We start from the raw sequence: 21,540 nt of genomic DNA, 5'->3' as shown, positions 1-21,540 counted from the left end.
TAGCCTTGAGGGAGAAAAGAAGCCAGGGACAGTGCTCAGACCCTGAGTCCAAGCCCCAGGACTGGCAAAAAAAAAGAAAAAAAGAAAGACACACATCAAAGACAAGGATCCTATCTGTAGATGGCTTAGCAATATAAAGAACTATGTATACAATTAAGGAGATTTGACACTATAGAATATCCTCGATTTCTCAGAAGATAGAAATAATGGGGATAATCGTCTTTTTTTCTTCTTCATTACTAGATTCATGTAGAGGCAAATTGGGCATGAACTTAAAACATACATGAGTAAAGCTAAATATAATAAGTACTCAGATAAAATGTCTGTCTAACATGTCTTATTCTAGTTCTAGCTTAAAAACTCTGAGCCAAACATTCAACTTAGGCTGTACTAAGACAATAAGATTGTTTCCCACACTCAAGTGAAAATGACTATGCATATTAATATAATAGTTGAGTACCTTGACATCTTAATGCCTAGAAGATGTACATATCCAAACTGATCCTGCCGCAAGTAATAAAAAATGCATTGCCCTGGATTTGAAACATCTTTGCCAATGCAAGAAAGATATTATGGATTTGGTATGTTGAAGTTGAACATAAAACATCATTAAAATGCACTTTCATAGACAGAAAAATGATATTAAAAAAAGAAAATATATGAAAAATTACAATAGAATTTTATCTAAAGTCAAAATCACTTCATGGTTGAGTTTAGCTTTTCAGAAAAAGATTTATAATCTGAGCTGGTTGAGCCTGAACAAGCAAGTGAACCTAGCAGGATATCCCAGCACTGGCAGTAATGATAGTAATAAAAAGAAGGTAAGGATGATGATGATAATGATGTAATTTTTTTTTACAGGATTCATAATCGAATCCCAAATCAAATCTGATCCCCCAAAAGCTGGTGTTGAAGTTGTGGTGCCCCTGCCTCGTTCTCCTTGTTTTTCTGTGTGATTTTTGTTTGGGGGGGGGGGGTGGTCATGAGGCTTGAACTCTGGGCTTGGGTGCCGTCCCTGAGCTCTTCAGCTCAAGGCTAGCGCCCTGCCTGTTTGAGAGCTCACATAGCGCCCTTCCTCATTCTCCTCGTTGACGGCCAGTGTGGGCCACCATGGCTGGGCCCTGTCCAGTGAATCTATGTGAAAATGAAGCCAGGTAACTAGAGGTGACTGGAGCAGGCAGAGGTAAGGCAGGAAAGCAGTGACCTCGATCATGATGCGTAGAACTCACAAACTGACATGTTGAATTCAAACTTGGTCATCCAACCTCTAGAAGATAGTACAAATCACATGTACATGTATATGCAATTTAAAAAAGTATCTCTTATTCTGTATGTGTATATAACATAACACACACAAGGCTTTTCTTTCTTTATCACATGCAGGTAGAGAAGCTAGAAATATGGATGAAAGTGTTCTATTAGTGAACATTAAAGTAAAACCTGAAAAATTCGAAAGTCTTACTCAACCTCCTGTTTTATTTCCCTGCCTTTTTCAGCCTTTCACTGAGTGTTGGTTTAGAACTCCTCATGCATGTGTTATTGACCCTACAACCACTTCTGAGTCTCGGGGTCTGGAGCCTACCTCCTTGTCTGCTAGCTCTGATTACTCAACTCTTACAAAATCAAGCACTCTTCAGCTTGCCTTCTTGCACTTAAAATTAATCAGCTTCATTTACACTTGAGTTGTACATATTATAGCTACAGTTCTATCCCTGTAGCAAAGAGGATTTCCAAGTTCCATTTAAATAGCAAGAGCACTTATATCAAAAGAACTTAATTAAAATTAAATGTGCACAAGCATTACCACAGGGAAACCTACTCTATCTGATCCCAGACTTCAGGGAAAAATTTGCTCTGTCACAATCTGACAAAAGTTAATATAACAAAGCCTAATGTTATCAAATCTTGGTCCTGAAAACACCAAGAGAAAGCCAAAGGCTGGAGATGCTGGCTCACTCCTGTGATTCTAGCTACTTAGGAGGCTGAGATCTGAAGACCCTGGTACAAAGCCAGCCAGCCTGGGAAGGAAAGTCTGTGAGACGTTTAGCTCAATTAACCACCAAGAAGCTGCAAGTAGAGCTATGGCTCAAGCCTTGAACCAGCCAGCCCAGGCGGCAAAGTCCATAAGACTCTTACCTCCCAACTTCCAAATAGTCAGAAACAGAATTGTGGCTTTAGTCGTACAGTACTAGCCTTGGGTAAAAAAATGCTTGAGGAAAGCTCCCAGGCCCTTGGTTCAAGCCCCAGGACTGGCACACATCCACAGAAAAGAATGTTAAAATATGGAATGAAACTACTTAACTGGGGAGGTTATGAGTTTGGAATCTTGTTTCAAAACATGAGAATATGAAGAATAAACTATTAAGAGAATAATGTATATGTGCATGAATGTACACAGTATGTCAACAATCCAGGCCACTTATGTTAACAAGGAATCTTGACCCTTATCTATCATGAGCAGCACCAACTGGCATAGCTAATTAGAACACAGAAGACAGAGTAATTTCAATTATATATTTTATTAATTAAATAAAGGAAAAGTACATAATAGATGCCAGGTATTTTAAGTATTTCACAAATATCAATTTGTTGAACTGTTTCCATCATTTTCACTAAGCAAGACTGACAGCAACTTAGATGGAAAAGGCAATTTCATTATTTGAGGCATGGATTCTCTGGAAAACAAAAGAAATCCAGATCTGTCCCTTGCTAACATGGGAAAGGAAGCTCGCACTGTATTTCATTCTAACGTAGTGAAACCAGGATAGGAATATATAAAGCAAACCCTGGAAGTCAGTTCTCCCAAAGAGTTCTCTTCCAAAAAGAATTTGTATTCCATGCCATGTGATTAAATTAATCTATGCCCCTTGCAAAAGAGTCTTGCCCTTTTCCTTTATAAACAGGAAATCACTTATGCTAGGTTTTTATTTTAAGCATGCACTAAAATTATGATTTCTTACAAGAAGAATGACTCCCTGCCAATCACTCTGACATGCTACTCAACAAATGGCACTAATAGCTATGACGAGAGCGAACATGTCTGAGCAGAGCTTGTTAAGATGGATCTAGACCAGCCATCAAAAAATACTGTTTTATCAAGTTGGGGCCTACGCTTTATTCTGCTGCAGTGAAAGCTATTATGTGATTCAACTGACTACTTTACAATGATGGATTCTCATCTTTTAAAAGAATATACCTACGTGTTTTTACCATTACTTCGGGGAAAAAAAGAAAATAAGAAATAAACTAGTTTACAAGTAGAAATATTGTTCTTACTTTTCATCACTAAATTAATTTTGAAAATTTATTCAAATGATTAATATGTTTCAGGTGCTTGTAAGTATACGCTATATAACTTCTTTCTGGTTTGTTATTCGGATATCTGTTGTACTGAATGTTTAACCTTTTCACTTTCACCAGTCTAAGCCCTATCATAAAAGCCATCTTGCCACCCAAAATGCCTATTTAAAAATCTTCTAATACAGGTATGTATAGAAAATAAGATAAAAGATGGGAGTGATTTACCTTTGGTATTTAATTATTATGAACTGTGAGGCATTTAGCCTTAAAAGGAAAGAAACTCAGAAACATGTCTTGACACAGATGGCCCTTAGGCACACTGCTAAATGAAATAAGCTCATTACAACAGACAACTACAATGTGATTCCACTTATATATGTGACAAAATAATCCCTTGATTGAAAGCTTTTATGATTGATTTAATACGTTATTTCATTCATCATATAGGAGGAATTTGTTACACTAGATATGAGGATATAGATAGCATTTAGTCAGGGTAGGTAGTCATGTAGAAGGCTACAGTATTTTGGTTGGTGTAACCACACTCTGGGTTATTCACACAATAATGACATTGCATAACAGCATATTTCAGAAGGTATTCCCATCCAGTGATTTAGGTGATTGTTGTTTATGGTGCCAAACCTGACCAGAAAGGAATTATATCATAGATAAACAATGAAAATATCTGCTCTTCAACAGCATAAACGCGTAACAGAGAGCAAGTTCCTGAGTGCAATCACACATATCTCCTATAATTTGTCCATAAGATCTTTTGAATGGCACAGTAAGCTGTCCTCAGTAAGCAAGTCATTCAAGAAATGGAAAAAACAGTGACAAATCTGACGCTCTTGACGCGTTTAAGTGAGATAACAGAACACTGAAGAGGAGAGATAGTTGAAGGAAAATGTAAGTATTCAACCATGACATTTTAAGGGTAAATTAAAAAACCCATGTCAATCTAATGTTAAAACCTGTGACACTAATATACAGCCAAGAAACTGACCCAAAGAAATAATGCTGGCTTTCTCTCAACACAAGTGCAAGGACAATCAAAGGAGGAAATATATGCTCTCAACAAATGACGCCTCTATGCAGAAAAGAGAATTTGGGCTTAGATATCAAATGTTATATAAAACATGACTCAAAATGTATCACACAACTAAATGTTAAGTGTAAAAGCCTAAGGTTTCTAGAAAAAAACGAATATTCTTATTTCCCAGGGAAAAAGGAGCAAAATACTTTAAGTGACATATGAATTAATGTTAAATACTGTCAGTAGATTGGTCAACCTTTTTGTCACTGATGTATTTGGGAGAAACAACTTAAAAGGAGGAAAGATGTCTTTCTGTTCATGGTTTCAGTGGATTCCTGGCCCCATCATTGGGCCAGTAGTAGAGCAAGGTGGTGGAATGGTAGAGTTCTCAACTACGCCAGCTGGTAAAGAGGAAGACAGAAAGAGACCAGAATGCGGTAGATCTTTCCAATGCCCCGTCTCGGGAATCTAATTCTTCCAATCAGACCTCTCCTGATAGCTCATTCCCTAAGAAGCCATCAATGGATTTATCTGATGAAGTGAGAGTCTCCAGATCTAATCACCGCTCAAAGACTTAGATCGTCCAGCTGAAGACCAAGCACTGAACACGGGAGCCGCCTTGGGGAACATTTCCCATTCACATCATAATAATTAGTGATGAGTATGAAGGAAAATTAAAAGTTTAAAATACCACTGAACATTCAAAAGAATGAACTGAAAAATTGATAATAATGAATGTGAATAAAGATGTTGAGTAAGAAGGACCATCAGATGTTATAGGTGGGAATAAAATGTAAATCTACTTTGCAAGTGCTATAGTTGCTAGTGCTCTTGAAAAGTTAAGTATACACAAACCATCTAACACAAGCTTCTTATTTCTAGGTATTTTCTCTTTAGAAAAAATCAAGTATATGAATATTTATAGCAGCTCTATTTATAACTGCCAAAAAGAATAAGCAACTTAGATACAGTGTTTCACTTGGATTTTATTTTCATCTTCCCAGTGTATAATAATGGGCATATTTTGATGAGCTTATTGGGCATTTAAAAATCCTCTTTGGAAAGTGGCTCTTCAGATAAGGGCTATAGGTCCCTTATCAAATGAAATTGTAAGTCTTCTCTTCAGCTTAAAAATATTCCTTTCTGGGCTGGGGATATGGCCTAGTGGCAAGAGTGCTTGCCTCGTATACATGAGGCCCTGGATTCGATTCCCCAGCACCACATATACAGAAAATAGCCAGAAGTGGTGCTGTGGCTCAAGTGGCAGAGTGCTAGCCTTGAGCAAAAAGAAGCCAGGGACAGTGCTCAGGCCCTGAGTCCAAGGCCCAGGACTGGCTTAAAAAAAAAAAAATCCCTTTCTTTTTCTTGATGGTGTCCTCTGACACAGTAACTTTTAAAATACTGTTGAAGTTCAGGTTATTTTTCTTTGGTAGCTTGTGGTACAAAAGATTTTAAGCCATGGATATTTGTGAAAAAGCAATAGTCAATGCACCTCTACACACTACGAAGGCTTAGAATTGGAGGCACAGAGAAGAAATGAGAACACACAGTACAGGTGTACAGATGCCACTCTCAAATTAAAGGAGACAGGGTTCCTTTAAAAAGTGATCAACATCAGGTCTAAGAGAGGACCAGAGCACACTAATACAAAAAAGTAAAAGTATCCTTGCAAAATCATAGCCAATAGTGAAGCTGAATGTTCTGATTTATAAGTCGCGAAATCAAGTAAATCCATATGGATAAAAATCAATAGAACAATTTTTTATCAGAGAGAAAGAAAAGACACTCTATAGAACTCCAATTCTTAAAAGGAGAACAAATGAGGAAAATAGAAAGCTATCATTTGGAAAACACAGGTTTTTATCCAGGCAAAACCTTGAGATGAATGTCAAAGTTAATGGGCAAATATTTGAGGAGAAAGAGTCTATTTGCAGGATTTGAACCTATTTTCCCACAGACATATATGTAGTTCAAAAATGGAAAGGAGTCAGTTTCTAGCAGAGACACCTGCAGACCCAACCTCATTCCACAGTTGCAGGTTGCCATCTTGGTTTCTAGTTTTTTTTTTTTTTTTTTTTGGCCAGTCCTGGGCCTTGGACTCAGGGCCTGAGCACTGTCCCTGGCTTCTTCCCGCTCAAGGCTAGCACTCTGCCACTTGAGCCACAGCGCCGCTTCTGGCCGTTTTCTGTATATGTGGTGCTGGGGAATCGAACCTAGGGCCTTGTGTATCCGAGGCAGGCACTCTTGCCACTAGGCTATATCCCCAGCCCCCATCTTGGTTTCTAATGTACCCTAAATCACATTTCTTCTGAGATATTTCTTATGGGCTCACATAAACCGTAAAATATATATATATATGTATATGTGTGCATATACATATATATATTTTTTAGTTTAACCCACATTAAGAGACGTTCTATATCTGACCAATATTCTCTAGAAGTGTCCAGATTATGAGAGAGAAAAGCTTTCATAAGCAGAAGACTAACAAGATATAACAACCACAGGGAATGTTGACCCCTAGGTTCAATCCTGGAAAAGGAAGTGAATGAAAAAAACTGACAGGCTTAGAACCAAGAATAAAATAAAATAAAATAGTATGATATGAATGCTTGGGCCTTTGAAAATTTCCTATGCTTGTCCACTGCTAACATTCAGCAAAGTTGGATGAAGGACTGAGGAGATGCTTACTCTGCAGCCATTAAGATAGTTTAAAATAACTTTAGAAAACCTAAAGAAAAACACAACAAGGAAAACTACCAAGTAATAATTTACCCAGTACAAACATAAATAAATGAAACCGTGAAAGCCTAATAGTACATATTACTTTATAGTTTGAGCTAAGTTTCAACAATAATTAACTAATATATCTAAATGTCCCTCATAGTTTTAAAAACATCTCAGGTTCATCTTCTTCAGATGTTCAATTGAAATAGTAATCTGTTATGCAGAATTAGCACCAGGACTTATCAATACCTACTGTGTTTGTCATATAAAACTGCCTGTTAACAGAAACCCAAATAAGTGAAGATATGTAAATTTTTTAAATATATAAGTTCTATTGAAGGAGACGATTACTAAAAAAGGTCTATAAGAAAGTAAAAGCCACATCAACCACCTGATAAAATCATAGGGCTCCACTCCACTCCAACTTTCCACAATCAATGTTTGCCTTAACATTTTGATGAGGGGCTGGGAATGTGGCTTAGTGGTAGAGGGCTTGTCTAGCATGCATGAAGCCCTGGGTTTGATTCCTCAGCACTACATAGACAGAAAAAGCCAGAAGTGGCGCTGTGGCTCAAGATGATAAAGAAGCTCAGGGACAGTGCTCAGGCCCTGAGGCCAAGAGCCAAGACTGGCAAAAAACAAAAACAAACAAACAAACAAACAACACTGATCAATGAAGTTGCCATGCAGGATAAGATCACAGTGTTCGTCTCCTTTTTTTCCCCTCTTAAACGACTTTCACCTTCAGAATGCGTTCATGGATGCTACAACTGCTGGTCCTGAGACTGGAGTTCCAGCTATGCGTGCGCCACCCACGCCAGTGTGGCCAGAAGCAAGGAAGCAGTTTCACTGCAGTTTTGCATTACGTGGTCCTCACCTAAGAAGTGGGCAAGGCTTTCTTTCTGGAAGGGGAATAAACAGTAACACTTCCAAACTCTTGTCGAGATCCTGTAGCTGGGGGTGAACCTGAGCTACCTGAGCACGTGAGGTCTATCAAAAACGCTTAATTGAATCAATGTCCACCAATGTCCTCTATCTTCAATCCATTTTAGTAGACATTGGCAAGTAAAGCTGTATTTCAGTTTTGCATCTTGACTTTATTTGAACACCTTGTACAAAAAAAGCTAACCCTGTGAGTCATTTGAGGATGGGAAAAGAAAGACAACATGGTTGAAGAACCTGCTTAGAAACAGCATATTCCCAATGGTGAGAAAGTTCACACCAACACCTCGCTCACAAGATTCCTGCAGCCCACTTCCCGTGAGACACATTTTGTGATGGGTTAGGAGACGGGTAACTAGAAAGCTATTTGCCATGGGGATTTTAAAGTTATGTCATTTAACTTGGTAATACATGTACTCACACACGCTGACAGCCCAGAACTCCAAATTTTTAAAGTTTCCAGAATACACAGAACTACATATTAAAATATTCTTGAAAAGAGTTGTGATCCTGATACTGAGTTGTGATATTCCAACTAAGAATCCTTAGGCAACTCAACTATTTTAAGATGTAGGAAGTGGCACTGTGGCTCAAGTGGTAGAGTGCTAGCCTTGAGCACAGAGGTCAGTGCCCAGGCCCTGAGTTCAAGTCCCATAACCAACAAAACAAAACAAAAAGATCTATTTTATGGGATTTCATCAAAAGAAAAACTTTCTGCATAGCAAAGGACATAGTTACTAAACTAGAAAGACAGCCAACAGACTAGAAGATTTGATCAGCAATACATTCAATAAAGCTCTAATACATGAAATATACAAGGAGCTCAAAAAATAACCTCTCCCCTAAAACCTAATAAACCAATCAATTAATGGGCTAAGGACCAAAAGAGAGACTTCTCAGAAGAAGAACTGCAAATAAACACATGAGGAAGTGTTCAACACCCCCAGCCATAAAGGAAAAGCAAATCAGAACAATGATGATATTCCATCTCATCCCAGTCAGACTGGCCAACATCAAAAATTCAAAGACAACAAATGCTGTGGGTACAGAGGGAAAGGAACCCCACTGCACTACTGGTGGGATGCAAGTTAGTAAAACCACTCCATAAGATGGTTCAGAGATTCCTAAAAAAACCAAATACAGACCTGCCCTATGACCCACACAGACCACTGGGGCATCTAGCCAGAACATTACAAGTCAAGTTATGGCAAAGATACTTGCCTAGTCACAACAGCCAAGTTATGGAAACAACCCAGATGCCTTACAATAGATGAGTGGATGTTTTTGAAAATGTGGTACATATACACAATGAAATTTTACTCATCCATTAGAAGAATAATACCATGCTGTTTGCAAGGAAATGAATGGATTTAGAACAAATTATGTTAAATTAAGTAAGTCAAGCTTAGAGAGATAAACTGTGTTTTCTCTCATATATGGAAGCTAGATCTAAATAAAACTGGGCATGATAGCTTATACAAGATTGTATGCATTCACATACAAACAGAGTAAAGGAGGATACTTGGATGGTAGGAACCCAAAGCTGTAACTACTCTGAACATTTAAAATAATATTTATGGAAATGGAAACATTTTGTTGTTGTTGTGTTGCTGGTGGTGTTTGTTCTGCTTTTTTTTTTTTGCCATTTAGGTGGCACAGCAAGAGAGGGAGGAAGGAAATGCAGTCAAGGTATGGAGTATACTTCAGAAAATGGGGAAAGCGGGGAAAGGGAAGGAAGGAGCAACACTGTCCAAAAAAGAAATGTACTCAATACCTGACTTATGAAATGGTAACCTCTCTGCATAATACTATAATAATAATAAAACTATATTTTTAAAAGATCTATTTAAAAAGTCAGTGAATTGTGAATAACATCTATTGGATATTTGTTTTTGGAGATTTAATATCCTATGGAGAAACTTAGTGCTATTGCAACCTACTTTCCTTCCTTCCTTCCTCCCTCCCTCCCTCCTTTATTTTCTTTCTTTGTAATTTAAAAGCAAAATATGCTCATGTGAAAAAAAATTTCTTCAGTACCACAACTAGCTATTGACAATGGAAATCCATCCACAAGTGGGCTTAGAACTGCACAACAGGCAGAATCCCCCTCCTTCAGGACTGCTGGGAAGGAGTGGGGGGGGGCAGACAGACAGACAGCCCCAGAGTGTTAACAGATACATGAAGTAGAGAGACTGTATTCTGAAAAATATGAAATGTGAAAATATTTAAGAATCATTGGATGGTACAAAAAGGTCTACTTCAGAATTTTGTTGAGTAAAGGACAAGTAATGATAACTCAAAACATTAACTTATCACTAAACTGTATCTATTGATAAACATCAATAAATGAGATTTTCTGAAGAAATTACATTACTGAAAAAATTAGAACAATTAAAAAAACTTAGAACTCAAAACATTAAATTCCCCAAAAACAAATCCTCAAAGAAACAACTGTCCCCTTAATAAATGGGCTAAAGACTTCTCTGAAGAGAAAATGAGAATGGCCAAGAGGCACATAAAGAAGTGCTCTACATCACTGGCCATAAAAGAAATGCAAGTCAAAACAACATTGAGTTTCCACCTCACCACAGTAAGAATATCCATTATCAAGAAAACCAATAGCATCAGGTGCTGGCGGGGATATGGACAAGAGGGAACCCTATTGCACTATTGGTAGGAGCGTAAACTTATTCGACCTCTCTGGAAAGCAGTGTGGAGGATCCTCAAAAGGCTATACATAGAGCTCCCCTATGACCCAGCAACCCTGCTTTTGGACATTTACCCAAAGGATCACAAGAAAGATCACACTAAAGCTACCAGCATAACCATGTTTATCGCAGCACAATTTACCATCACTAAAATATGGAACCAACCCAGACACCCCTCAGTAGATGACTGGATCAAGAAAATGTGGTACATATACACAGTGGAATTCTATGCATCTATTAGAAGGGATGGCATAGCCCCATTTGTGACAAATGGAAAGACTTAGAAAAAAATCATATTAAGTGAAGTGAGCCAGACACAAAGAAACATTGACTCTATGATTCCTCTTATTGGCAATAATTAGCACACATCTAAGATAGTCCTAGCAGAGGAGCACAATAGCTTAATAGCTAATACATATGAACACATAAGATGATGCTAAGTGAAATGAACTCCAAGTTATAGAAATAAATGGTTTATCATTGTTGTTGTTATGTTCAAAATACCATGTGAAATTATGCCCTTTTCTTCTTTCTTCCCAATGGTTTTACTCCTGACGTCACTGTAACTGATTTTGGTACCCTGGGTATTTTGTACATACATTTATCAGAACTAGGGAAGAGAAGGGGAATATCAAAATAGAGAGGCAGAGGGTAAAAGGTGAACCAGTGCAACAGCAATATTTACAAGACAATATGCTGTACACCAACTGTAGAACTTGAGGAATGGTGAGAAGGGGTCTGGGGAGGGGGGAAGGTGGGAGAAAAATGAGCGAGGAGGTAACCAACGATAAGAAATGTACTCACTGCCTTACCCATAAAAATGTAACTCCTCTGTACATCACTTTGACAATAAATTAATTAATTAAAAACTACTGCTCTGACATTATTCATCCATTGATAACAAAGGATTTAACATCCTTTTTCTAAACAAGAACTGCAACAGACACGAGAAGACAAGAAGAAAAAGGCAAGTACCGAAATACAAACCTCCCTATACCATAGGGGCACCAACGGTTCTGCTACAGTAGGGGTACGGAAATAGACGCTGTAGAGGAACGAGGCTGTCTAGCAGATGCTCAGAAACCTCAGTACACTGACCCGGCTGTGATGTCCAAGGTGAAGAACCAGAGCCTTGAACTGGTAATTATTTTAGGAAGTCTTTTGTTAGTGGTGAAGAATCAGGAGACGAGAAAAGAAGGAACCTCATCTGAAGGTTAAAAAGAGACAAAGAAGAAGCTGAAAATTACAGACCTGTAAGTGTAACATCTATATTAGGAAATAAATTTGAGATGATACTTATGGATGAGCTTAATGATACATTTGGAGAAGTATAATTTAATAGGAGTGAGTCAGCATGGATTTACCAAAGGCAATCATGTCAGAAAAAAAAAATCTCGTTCCTTTTTAGGTTGAAGTAATAATTGGTTTATCTAAGAGAGAACCAATAAGAAACTGTCAAGTTGTTTTAAAGATTTCTGGACCTTTTCATGCAAAGAATTACTGCACAAGGTGTCATGACATGTGTCAGAGGATCGAACGAACAAAAAGGATGAAAGTAACAGGGCAAGAAACAGAGGTCCAAGAAGAGCTTTGGAAGTACTGCCTTTTCCTGGGCTCTGAGTAGCAAAGCACATGGCTTCTAAATGATGATGAAGATTATTCTGTATATCAGGAAAACTGAGTAAGGAGGTAAGAGGCAATAGTGAAAACCAAAGGCTAGGGATACTGTACCTTACTTACCATAGAACATGAAATTTAATATGTCTAAGTATAAACTCAGATAGTGATAAGTATAATGCAGGAAGAATAGCTTGAATGGTACTAAAGTAGGTCCCTTTAGAAGAAAAATAAGGCTGGTTTTTGTAAGTGAAAGTTTCATATTTGTGTACATATAACTAACTAATCAGAGGCAAATTCTATGCAATACAATGAAAAAAACATGCTGTTAAAAACATAAAAGTTGATTATCTTAGGGAATACAAAAATCCTGATTTATAAGGAGAACATGATAGATTCATGTGGTACCCACTCTGTACTGGTAATAATCAAATGTACATTTTTTAAAAGATCATGTCTTAATATCTAAGAAAGGATAAAACAAAATCAATTTAAGTATGATATGAAAGTATTGGATAAAAACATACAAGAAATTAAGCAGAATACCATGCCATCATTTAATGTTTAATTATTTCTCTTGCAAAGAGAACAAGGAAAAAATCAGAAATATGTACTACATACCAAGGCCCAGCTCCTTAGAGAGAAATGTGAAACAAATAAATCTTCCTCATGGTCTTGGCCACAAGAACATGAGTACTGAGAATGACTTCAACAGCATGGGGCGGGGTGGGGGGGTGGGGGGATCGTCTCTGGGCGGCAAAGGCAATGGTAAATGTCTGTATGTGGTCCCAGCACAGTCTGCGGAGTCAGCAAGAGTCCTGTCCCTCCTTTCTCTGTCTCTATGTCCTCCTTTCTTTGGGTTACATTACAGCATTCTATAATGACCACTGAAAGGAGTGGCGCATAATGTTGGACTGAGAGTCACTAGTAGCATTGTGAACACAGACACCTACTTGGCTCTTCCTTAAGATGTGACCACTAAGCTTCATGGACAAGTGACGGTACAAACTGAATTGCTAAAACTGTAGAAATCAAATCAAGGTAGGTTTTTTTTTTTTGTTTTTTTTTTTTGATGGAATGGACTTCACTAGATAGAAAAAAATCATAGTGTGCAATAAGCAAAACAATTCCAATCACTCTCAATTTGATGTCCATTTTGTGGGGATTAATGTAATTTACACTTTTCATATTAGCTCTAGAGTAGACCGAAATGAACTCTTTAGAAAAATCACAAGTGAGGGCAACGTGTTCAGGAAAGGGCACAGCTCACAGGAGAGCACAGGATGGACTACTTTCCACTGCACAAAACGGTCCCCAGCCCTGGGATTAGGAAAGAGAAGGTGACACGCAGCAGGCAGCCCTACTCTAGTGAGGGATGGCGACAAGGGAAAACACACCCTGCTTTCTCATATCATGGATTTGTGTGACCTGCATTTACAGTTAATATAAATGGTATTATAGGAACGGCCCATTGCATCTGCCTTCGTCCACCCAAGGATATGCCAGGAGATTGATTTGCTGTTGTTGCTATTAAGTGTAATTCACTCATTCTTATTGAGGAAGAGTATTTCACTGTGTAAACATACAATCTTTACACCTGCTACTAGATAGGCATCTGAGTAGTTTTGACTATTCTAAATATATCAATAATCTCATGAACTATACATGTTAAGTAAGACTGGCACTGTCTCAGCACATTAAACAATTTCAACTGTATGCCACAATAAGGGAGCAGGTGAGACTACACCAATAAAAAATTTTACAATTATGGCATGAAGTAGTGCTGTAGAGAGGCAAAAGAATTTTCATAATCACCAGGGAAAATACATAAATCCTTATTATAGGTGAGGCTATGCGTGTGCATATGGGAAAATCCTAAATCTCTGAGTACCTAGTGATAATATCCTCAAAATAAGTAAAGCCCAAATTAACAGAATCAAAAAGAAAAGCACAGTAATCTACACTTGTAATGAGAAACCTTAGTATTCCTCTCCTAATAGCAGATATAACAAGCATAAAAAATTTCCAGCCAGCCAGGAGCCAACGGCTCAAGCCTGTAATCCTAGCTACTCAGGAGGCTGAGATCTGAGGATTTCAGTTCAAAGCCAGCCAGGGCAGGAAAGTCTGTGAGATCCTTATCTACAATTAATACCAGAAATTGGAAGTGGTGATGTGGCTCAAGTGGAAGAGAGCTACCCTTATGCTGAAGAGGAGCTCCGGGACAGTGCCCAGGCCCAGAGTTCAAACCCCACAACTGACCCCCCCCCCAAAAAATGCATCCAGATGAGAGAAGATGTGAACGATACTTAGCAGCCAGGATGTCCCAGGCACAGGGAGCCAGGCCCAGGCCAGCCTCAGCCCATCCAGCCTTTAAGCCTCTTTCGCTTGTTTTTTTGCCTGGCACAAAGAAGGGAACAATAATTCTAAAGGATTGAAATAATTCAGAGTATTTCCTGTAAACACCATAAACAGAAGTGGCAAGTCCATTTCTATTACTCTTTCAATAGTTAACAAAAAGATAACAAGGAAGACCCTAAAATGCCTGAAAATTATTCCAACTAAAATACAGACTTTGATTTTCTAAGAGATGAAATGTAACACTGTTCAAAAAGAAATGTACTTGTTAACTGACTTAGGCAACTGTAACGTCTCTGTACATGAACTTTATAATAAAATTTAAATGAAAAAGAAAATAAAATATCAGAATAATTCTACTAGTCCTTGGATAGAACTGGGGCTGGGGGGGGGGGATTCACTTCTGCAGACAGAAAGGAAATATGCCCCAAGTATCACCATCTCAGTCACTTTCTGCACAATATTATCTCATTTAGATCGCACGGATGCTGCAGATCTGCGGCAGATGGCACGATCCCCACCCTAAAGGGACGACACGGAGGTCCACAGAGCTTAAAACTAGTTTCCAAAGAAACCTTACCCAAGAGAACGAAAAAGTAAAGTTAGAACCTTTCCAACCCGAAGCCCATGGCTATAACCTCACCAAAACGGGAACAGGAGACACCTGCTTTTGTTTGCTTTCAAAACATCCCTGCATATGACTGGGATTAGGACATCACACATCCTACCCATTACTCTTATGTTTATTAAGTGAAAGTGGGTATGAACTCGAGGCTTTATGCCTGCTAGGAAAGCCCCGTACCACTCGAGTCCGGCTGCAAGCTTCCGGGCCTCACACTTTTGCCTGGGCAGCAAGCAGACCATGGTTTTCCTCCTCTCCTTCCTGTTCTCAAAGTTCTGCAGCATCACCTTCCTCCGTGCCCACCATGGGCCAGTTAGCGTTGGCACTGTGACAGAGTAATGGCCGAGAGATCCACCTGAGGCCACCCAACAACCAAGGAAGCCGGCCGAGAGGCTCCCACTGCCCAGCCTCGGGCTGCGAAGGGCCCCGGGCTCCACCAGCAGGACTGACGCGCAGCGCGGCCGGGCCGCCTCCTGGACACTTCCCTGAGTGTCCATCAGCTCGGCTACTTCCCCCAGCGGCCTTCCGCGGCCATGCCCAGCCCTTCGCCGTGCTGCTCGGAATCAACCCTCAGGGACGCCTGTCCACCAACCGGGGCGATGGAGTTTGTTTTACTCCCTATTTCCCGTACCTTCGGTCTGATCTGACCTCTAATCCAAGAGCCGAGGACAAGGCGGCAGCCGTGCTCCTCAGCAGCCCGCTCCTAAGTCCTGGTGACCAGCCATTCTGAGTCCCGGGGGGCCGGCATCACCTCCTCTTCCCTACCAGGCATTCATCGGGAGTGATGGCCCGAAGGCAGGGGCCATGGCATTTTAAGCCACAATTAGTCAAAAAATAAAATGGCAGCTCCTATGTTCGCTTAACTCAGTGCTGCATGTTTGGGATCGTCACCTTTAAAGCTCACCTGATGAGTGGTAAGACTGGGGTGAGCTTGTGAAGTGGGCGTCGTCACACGCTCTCTGCGTGTGAGAGAACAGGGCAAGGCGAGGGGGGGACCGCGGGGGGGGGGGGCGGGGGGGCCGTGTCGGCTGGGCTGGGGTCTTGGCGCCCTTACCGGCATGCAGGTAGGCGAGGTCAGGGTTCTCAATGTCGGGGTGCTGCTCCTTCAGGTGGTTCCGGAACTCCACAGGGACGTTGGTGCCGTAGTCGCACTTGGGGCAGTTGTACATCTTGACGCCTTCGTGCTTGCCGGTGTGTAAGATGTGCTTGCGGATGTTTTCGGCACAGTTAGACCTGCCAAGTAAGAAAGCGGAGTGAGGTCAACTCAACAGCTGTTTATCACAAATACGGGCACGAGCGCACCCTGACACCGGCTTGGCTGCGAGCGACATCGTGTGATGAGCCCAGGAAGGGCTAGGCCCTGAGAGGCTGGGGCTCATCCCTACGTGGGTCTTTCACCTGAGCAGACCGGGGGCCTGTAGAACTAGAAGCACACAATTCCAGGCTCTACTATTTCCATATCAAATGATGGTGGTGCCCCTGGAGGGCAGTGGAGATGTTTACTGATCCCAAGGAGCACCCCTGGCACCGCTGAGGAGGGGAGCGAAAGGGAAATGCTACTACCCCCACCGAGCTCAGTGTTCAGACAGCAAGGCTGCTGGCTTCAAGTGTCAATGTAACAAGCCGCTGCCCGTGCCCTGCCTGCTGCGGGTGCTACCCTGCCCACAGATGGGGCACAGACTGGACAATACCATCGAGGGCCCACCAGCCTTGGCGAGCAGGGGGGCTCCTTCCTTCCTGCCGTCTTCGTACAGCACACGAAATGCAAGGCCTGAAATACAGCAAGCTGGGCCTGGGGCCCTGCTCTTGGACCGGCCGGTCAGCTTCCTCTTCTTGGGTCGCCATTAGAATCGCTATCTGAGATGACAGCTTCTTTCTGAGCACATACACATTCTTTGTCCTTGCCCCTTTTTGAACATTTTTAATAAACAGTCTTACACAAGTGTACACAGGTGACTAGAAGTTAAACACAGAGAGACAGATAAAACAAGCTAGCTTCCAATTTCCTGCAGACCAAAGGATAATGCCAGAATAGAGCAATGTCTATGAAGATGTCCTGAAGGAATTACTGGAGAAGAAAATCCTGCAAGACAGTGTATAACAATTTTGGGGGCTGGAGGCATGGCTCAGTTGGCAGAGCACCAGCCAAGGAGGAACAGGGTCAGGTCCTGAGTTTAAGTCCTGTTATCACACTAAAAAAATTAGACTTCCATAACTGCACAAGGCTCTGAGAAATGACCTTTTATGTCTAATATTAAATTGCTATTGTTCAAAGAACACAATGTTGGAACTATCAGTCAAGAAGGCAAAACTGGGAGCAGAGTGTGGTGACACACACGTGTAATCCAAGCTACTCATAGGCAGAAGAGGTAAGAAGATCATGATTTGAAGTCAGCCTGGGTAAAATTAGCATAAAACTCATTCTGAAAAACAAACAGTAAGTAAATGGAGTTTGGGGGGGGGTTTGAAGCAAGCGAGAGAATGCTTGCCTAGCAAGTGTGAAGCCTTGAGTTTAATCACCAGTATTGCAAAAGATAAAAATGCTTATATTGGGCTGGGAATATGGCCTAGTGGCAAGAATGCTTGCCTCGTGTACATGAAGCCCTGGGTTCCATTCCCCAGCACCACATATATAGAAAACGAAGGCCCAGGACTGGCCAAAAAAAAAAAAAAAGAAAATGCTTATAATCAAAAGTTTTATATTAGCTATGTCATTCACATGACAAGTAAACAAACAATATTAGAAACTCACACCTGTATCTATTCACTCAGAATAAGGAGGGCACAGAGAAGTCTTGCTTGAACAAAGCATGGGGAATAGTACTAGAGGGCCAGAGGGGCCCAGGCGTGTCCTTCCCCACTACCAGGGCAAAGCTGACACGCAAACACCTTCCTTTAGAATGGGTGCCCTGGATGAGGGGAACAGCCCTGCACCAGACGCAGATACGCCTTCAGAGAAGCTGCTCCCTCCCTCCGGTGTGCACGGGGTCTGTCACCCAGCGCACTAGGCCTCAGGAGGAGGAGGATGACCTTGTGCCCCCGAGAAGGGACTAGAAGGAATGCCACCACTGTGCACGCAGTATTCTGCAGTGCCTCATCGTCTCTGTGTACCAAGCACACTTCAATAACTTACATAGTCTTAATGAATAGAAGTTTTTAAACTTAAGATAGCATCGTGGTAGGAAAAAAAATAAGTCAAATAGCAGAAGTTTTTTCCTTGCTATTTTCATCTTGCTCTGGGCAAGGGTTCTGTCAAGCTGGGTGTTAAATTTCTCTTATAACTTAAGACTACATGTGTATATGACAGTTGACATATGAATACACAGTTTATTTCTTTCATAGCACTACTGATTAGCAAATCTGCTTTGTATATAAATCCTCTACAGTTAATTAACAATTGCTGTTAGGAGAAAAGCACCAGCGTGTGCCACATGCCGGCACTGGTCTAGCAACTGCCAAGGCAGCTAATGGTGAAGAGTGGGAAACAAACTGCACAGGTTCATCAAGAGGTGTCTGTGGAACACTTCATCTCCAGGTGATGGTGCTACTTTGGGAGGTACCTCAAACCAAAGATACCAAAAAGGTGCCTTCCTCTCTGCTTCCTGGCTGTCAGGAGCTGGGCAGCCAACTCTGAGACAAATTCACACAACTGTTATGTCCTCCGTTACCTCACCTCGGACCCAGAGCAATGGACGCAGCCAAGATTAAAACTCCAGACATCATGTTTCAAGATGACAAAACCATGAACCAGAAACACTTTGTTTCTCCTTTAAAATTTTTTCAGGTATTTGTTATCCTCACAAAAAAGTAACACAACAATGGAGAAGCAAGTAAATATCATAAACACAACTGGCCTACAAAGCTCTGAGCTTTATAAAGGTAAAGCGGTAAAGGCAGAGTAGGAATCTACCATTTCTGTTTTCAAGTATATCACAGCCACTTTCTTATAGGGTTTGGGTACAAAAAATTTGAACCAATTTTCCAAGAAGGCCAGGACTACAGAAACTCCTGGCTACAGATCTACATCTTGCTGATAAGAAATATTATAGAAAAACACTTCTCTTTAATGTTACAGCTATTGGTGCCGACTTTTCTGATATGAAGAGAACCAGTTTCTTCAACTGGTCCCAAGAGGTTCTTTATCCTGTAGATTTTCAATGTTCACACACACAGACACCATCATAAATTGGATACTGTTTACTGACAATAGAGAATGAAAACACAAAGACAGCACTGTACTTAAAACTGGCTCTGGGAGCTAGGAATGTGGCTTAGTGGTAGAGTGCTTGCCTAGCATGCATGAAGACCTAGGTTCGATTCCTCAGCACCACATATATAGAAAATGGCCAGAAGTGGCGCTGTGGCTCAAGTGGCAGAGTGCTAGCCTTAAGCAAAAAGAAGCCAGGGACAGTGCTCAGGCCCAAGGCCCAGGACTGGCCAAAAAAAAAAAAAAAAAAAAAGACTGGCTCTGTTTGATCAGTTCTGTCAATATATTTTCTCAAGCGAAATATTATCTAGGAAGTATCATCAAGACAATTACCAACCAAGTAAAAATATTGGCAAAAGAAACCTACTTCAACATATGATACACACTTAAATGGGGAATACATAATCACTATATCCTAATGTTCAGTGAAGGAGAAAGAGATGACCTTGGAAATCGAATATTTCCTCTTTCAAATGCTATGTGTTGGGGAAAGAAAAGAGCCAATAGTTCCTAGTGTGGAACTAGCACATGGAATGAAATTATATGAAGTCTATTATTGAAATACAGTGTGGAGAGTTAGGGGGTGAGAGAGAGGATTGTAATGGTAAAAATCAATATAATTCAAATATAGAGGTGATTTGGAACTTGAGATTTTGAAATTAGAATAATCACATAGATATATACTTAGACATATACTAATATGTTTGTGATATATAAAATGTTTACATGATTATATAGTTTGTAGATGTTATGTATGTTTACATGTTTTAAACATACAAATATAAGAAACATTGATTGCTATTATGTATTGGGTTTCTTTTTAGGAGAATAAAAACTATAAAATTGTTTATAATAGTGGTTGGACATCTGAGTGAATATTCTAAAACACACAACATGTTGCAGAATGTTGTATTTTCAGTAAGATAATGAAAAGATGCAAGTATTATCATCTCTTGATTACAGTGAAGAACTCCTATGCCTCACCATCCTTCCAGCTGAACCAGGAGACCACATACTCAGAAGGGAAATGCTCGCTCCCAAAGAGAGGAGAGGGTCCCAGTTCTATCGGTATTCATTGTTGAATAATCTCATTAGGTTTTGCCCAGTAGTGTCTAGTGCTAAGTATAAAAGTACATGGTCAAACAACACATGAAGAAATGCTCAACATTTTGGACATTAAAATGCAAACCAAAACAACATGGAAATTCCATCTCACCCAAGTAAAAATGGCCATCATTAAGAATATGAACAACAACAGACATTGGTGAGATGTGGGGGGAAAGAAACCACATAAACACTGTTGAATACTGAGAATTCTAACTGGTTGAACCACTAAGGAGGGAGTTTGGAGATTACTGAAGAAATCAAACCATACAATCCTATGATCCGGCAAAACCATGCTTGGGGTTTTATCCAAAAAACTTTAAGTCAGAATACACAGTAAATACACTTGTACAACTCATGCTCATAATGGTACTATTCACCATAGCCAAGATATGGAAATAGCCATATATCCATGCATGCATGTGCACGTGCGCACATATGTGTCTATGTGTATAGACACACAATTGAACTTTACTCATATTATAAAATATTGTATATGTACATGTACATACACACACATACATAATGGAATCTTACTCATCTATCAGAAATGATATGTGATTATCAGAAATGATTATGTGATTACAGAAAAATTGATGGAAGTGGAAAAAATTATCTTAAGTGAAGAACATCAGGCTCAGAGAGACTAAAGACCATATTCTCTCCCATATGTACAAGTTAGATATGTTATAAATTTATATGGAAACATCTATAGGATCATGTGCATGTATATATGCAAACATGTTAAATAAAGTATGGAATATGTAGGAGATGATGCCACTGTTGTAAATCTTAACAACTCATAACTAATTTATGGTTAGATGAATAACTGACAGGAAGTTATTATGTTCATTACAGGAAGTTAAATCACTGAATAACAGGAAGTTGAAATGTGTTGCCTGTTGGGGGGTGAGGTCAGTTGGGA

General features: G+C 40.1%; 1 protein-coding gene across 1 annotated transcript in view; it reads right to left on the bottom strand.

Moving 5' to 3' along the window:
• Znf407 (zinc finger protein 407) overlaps window positions 1–21,540 on the bottom strand; it is a 368,981-nt gene that overhangs the window by 104,028 nt on the left and 243,413 nt on the right. Inside the window, 1 exon segment of the mRNA XM_048363049.1 lies at window positions 16,359–16,537. Within this exon segment, the coding sequence (XP_048219006.1) occupies window positions 16,359–16,537 (179 nt within the window).

Source organism: Perognathus longimembris, chromosome 15 (assembly GCF_023159225.1).
Source record: "Perognathus longimembris pacificus isolate PPM17 chromosome 15, ASM2315922v1, whole genome shotgun sequence".
NCBI lineage: Eukaryota > Metazoa > Chordata > Mammalia > Rodentia > Heteromyidae > Perognathus > Perognathus longimembris.
This window is presented reverse-complemented; position numbering and strand designations above follow the sequence as displayed.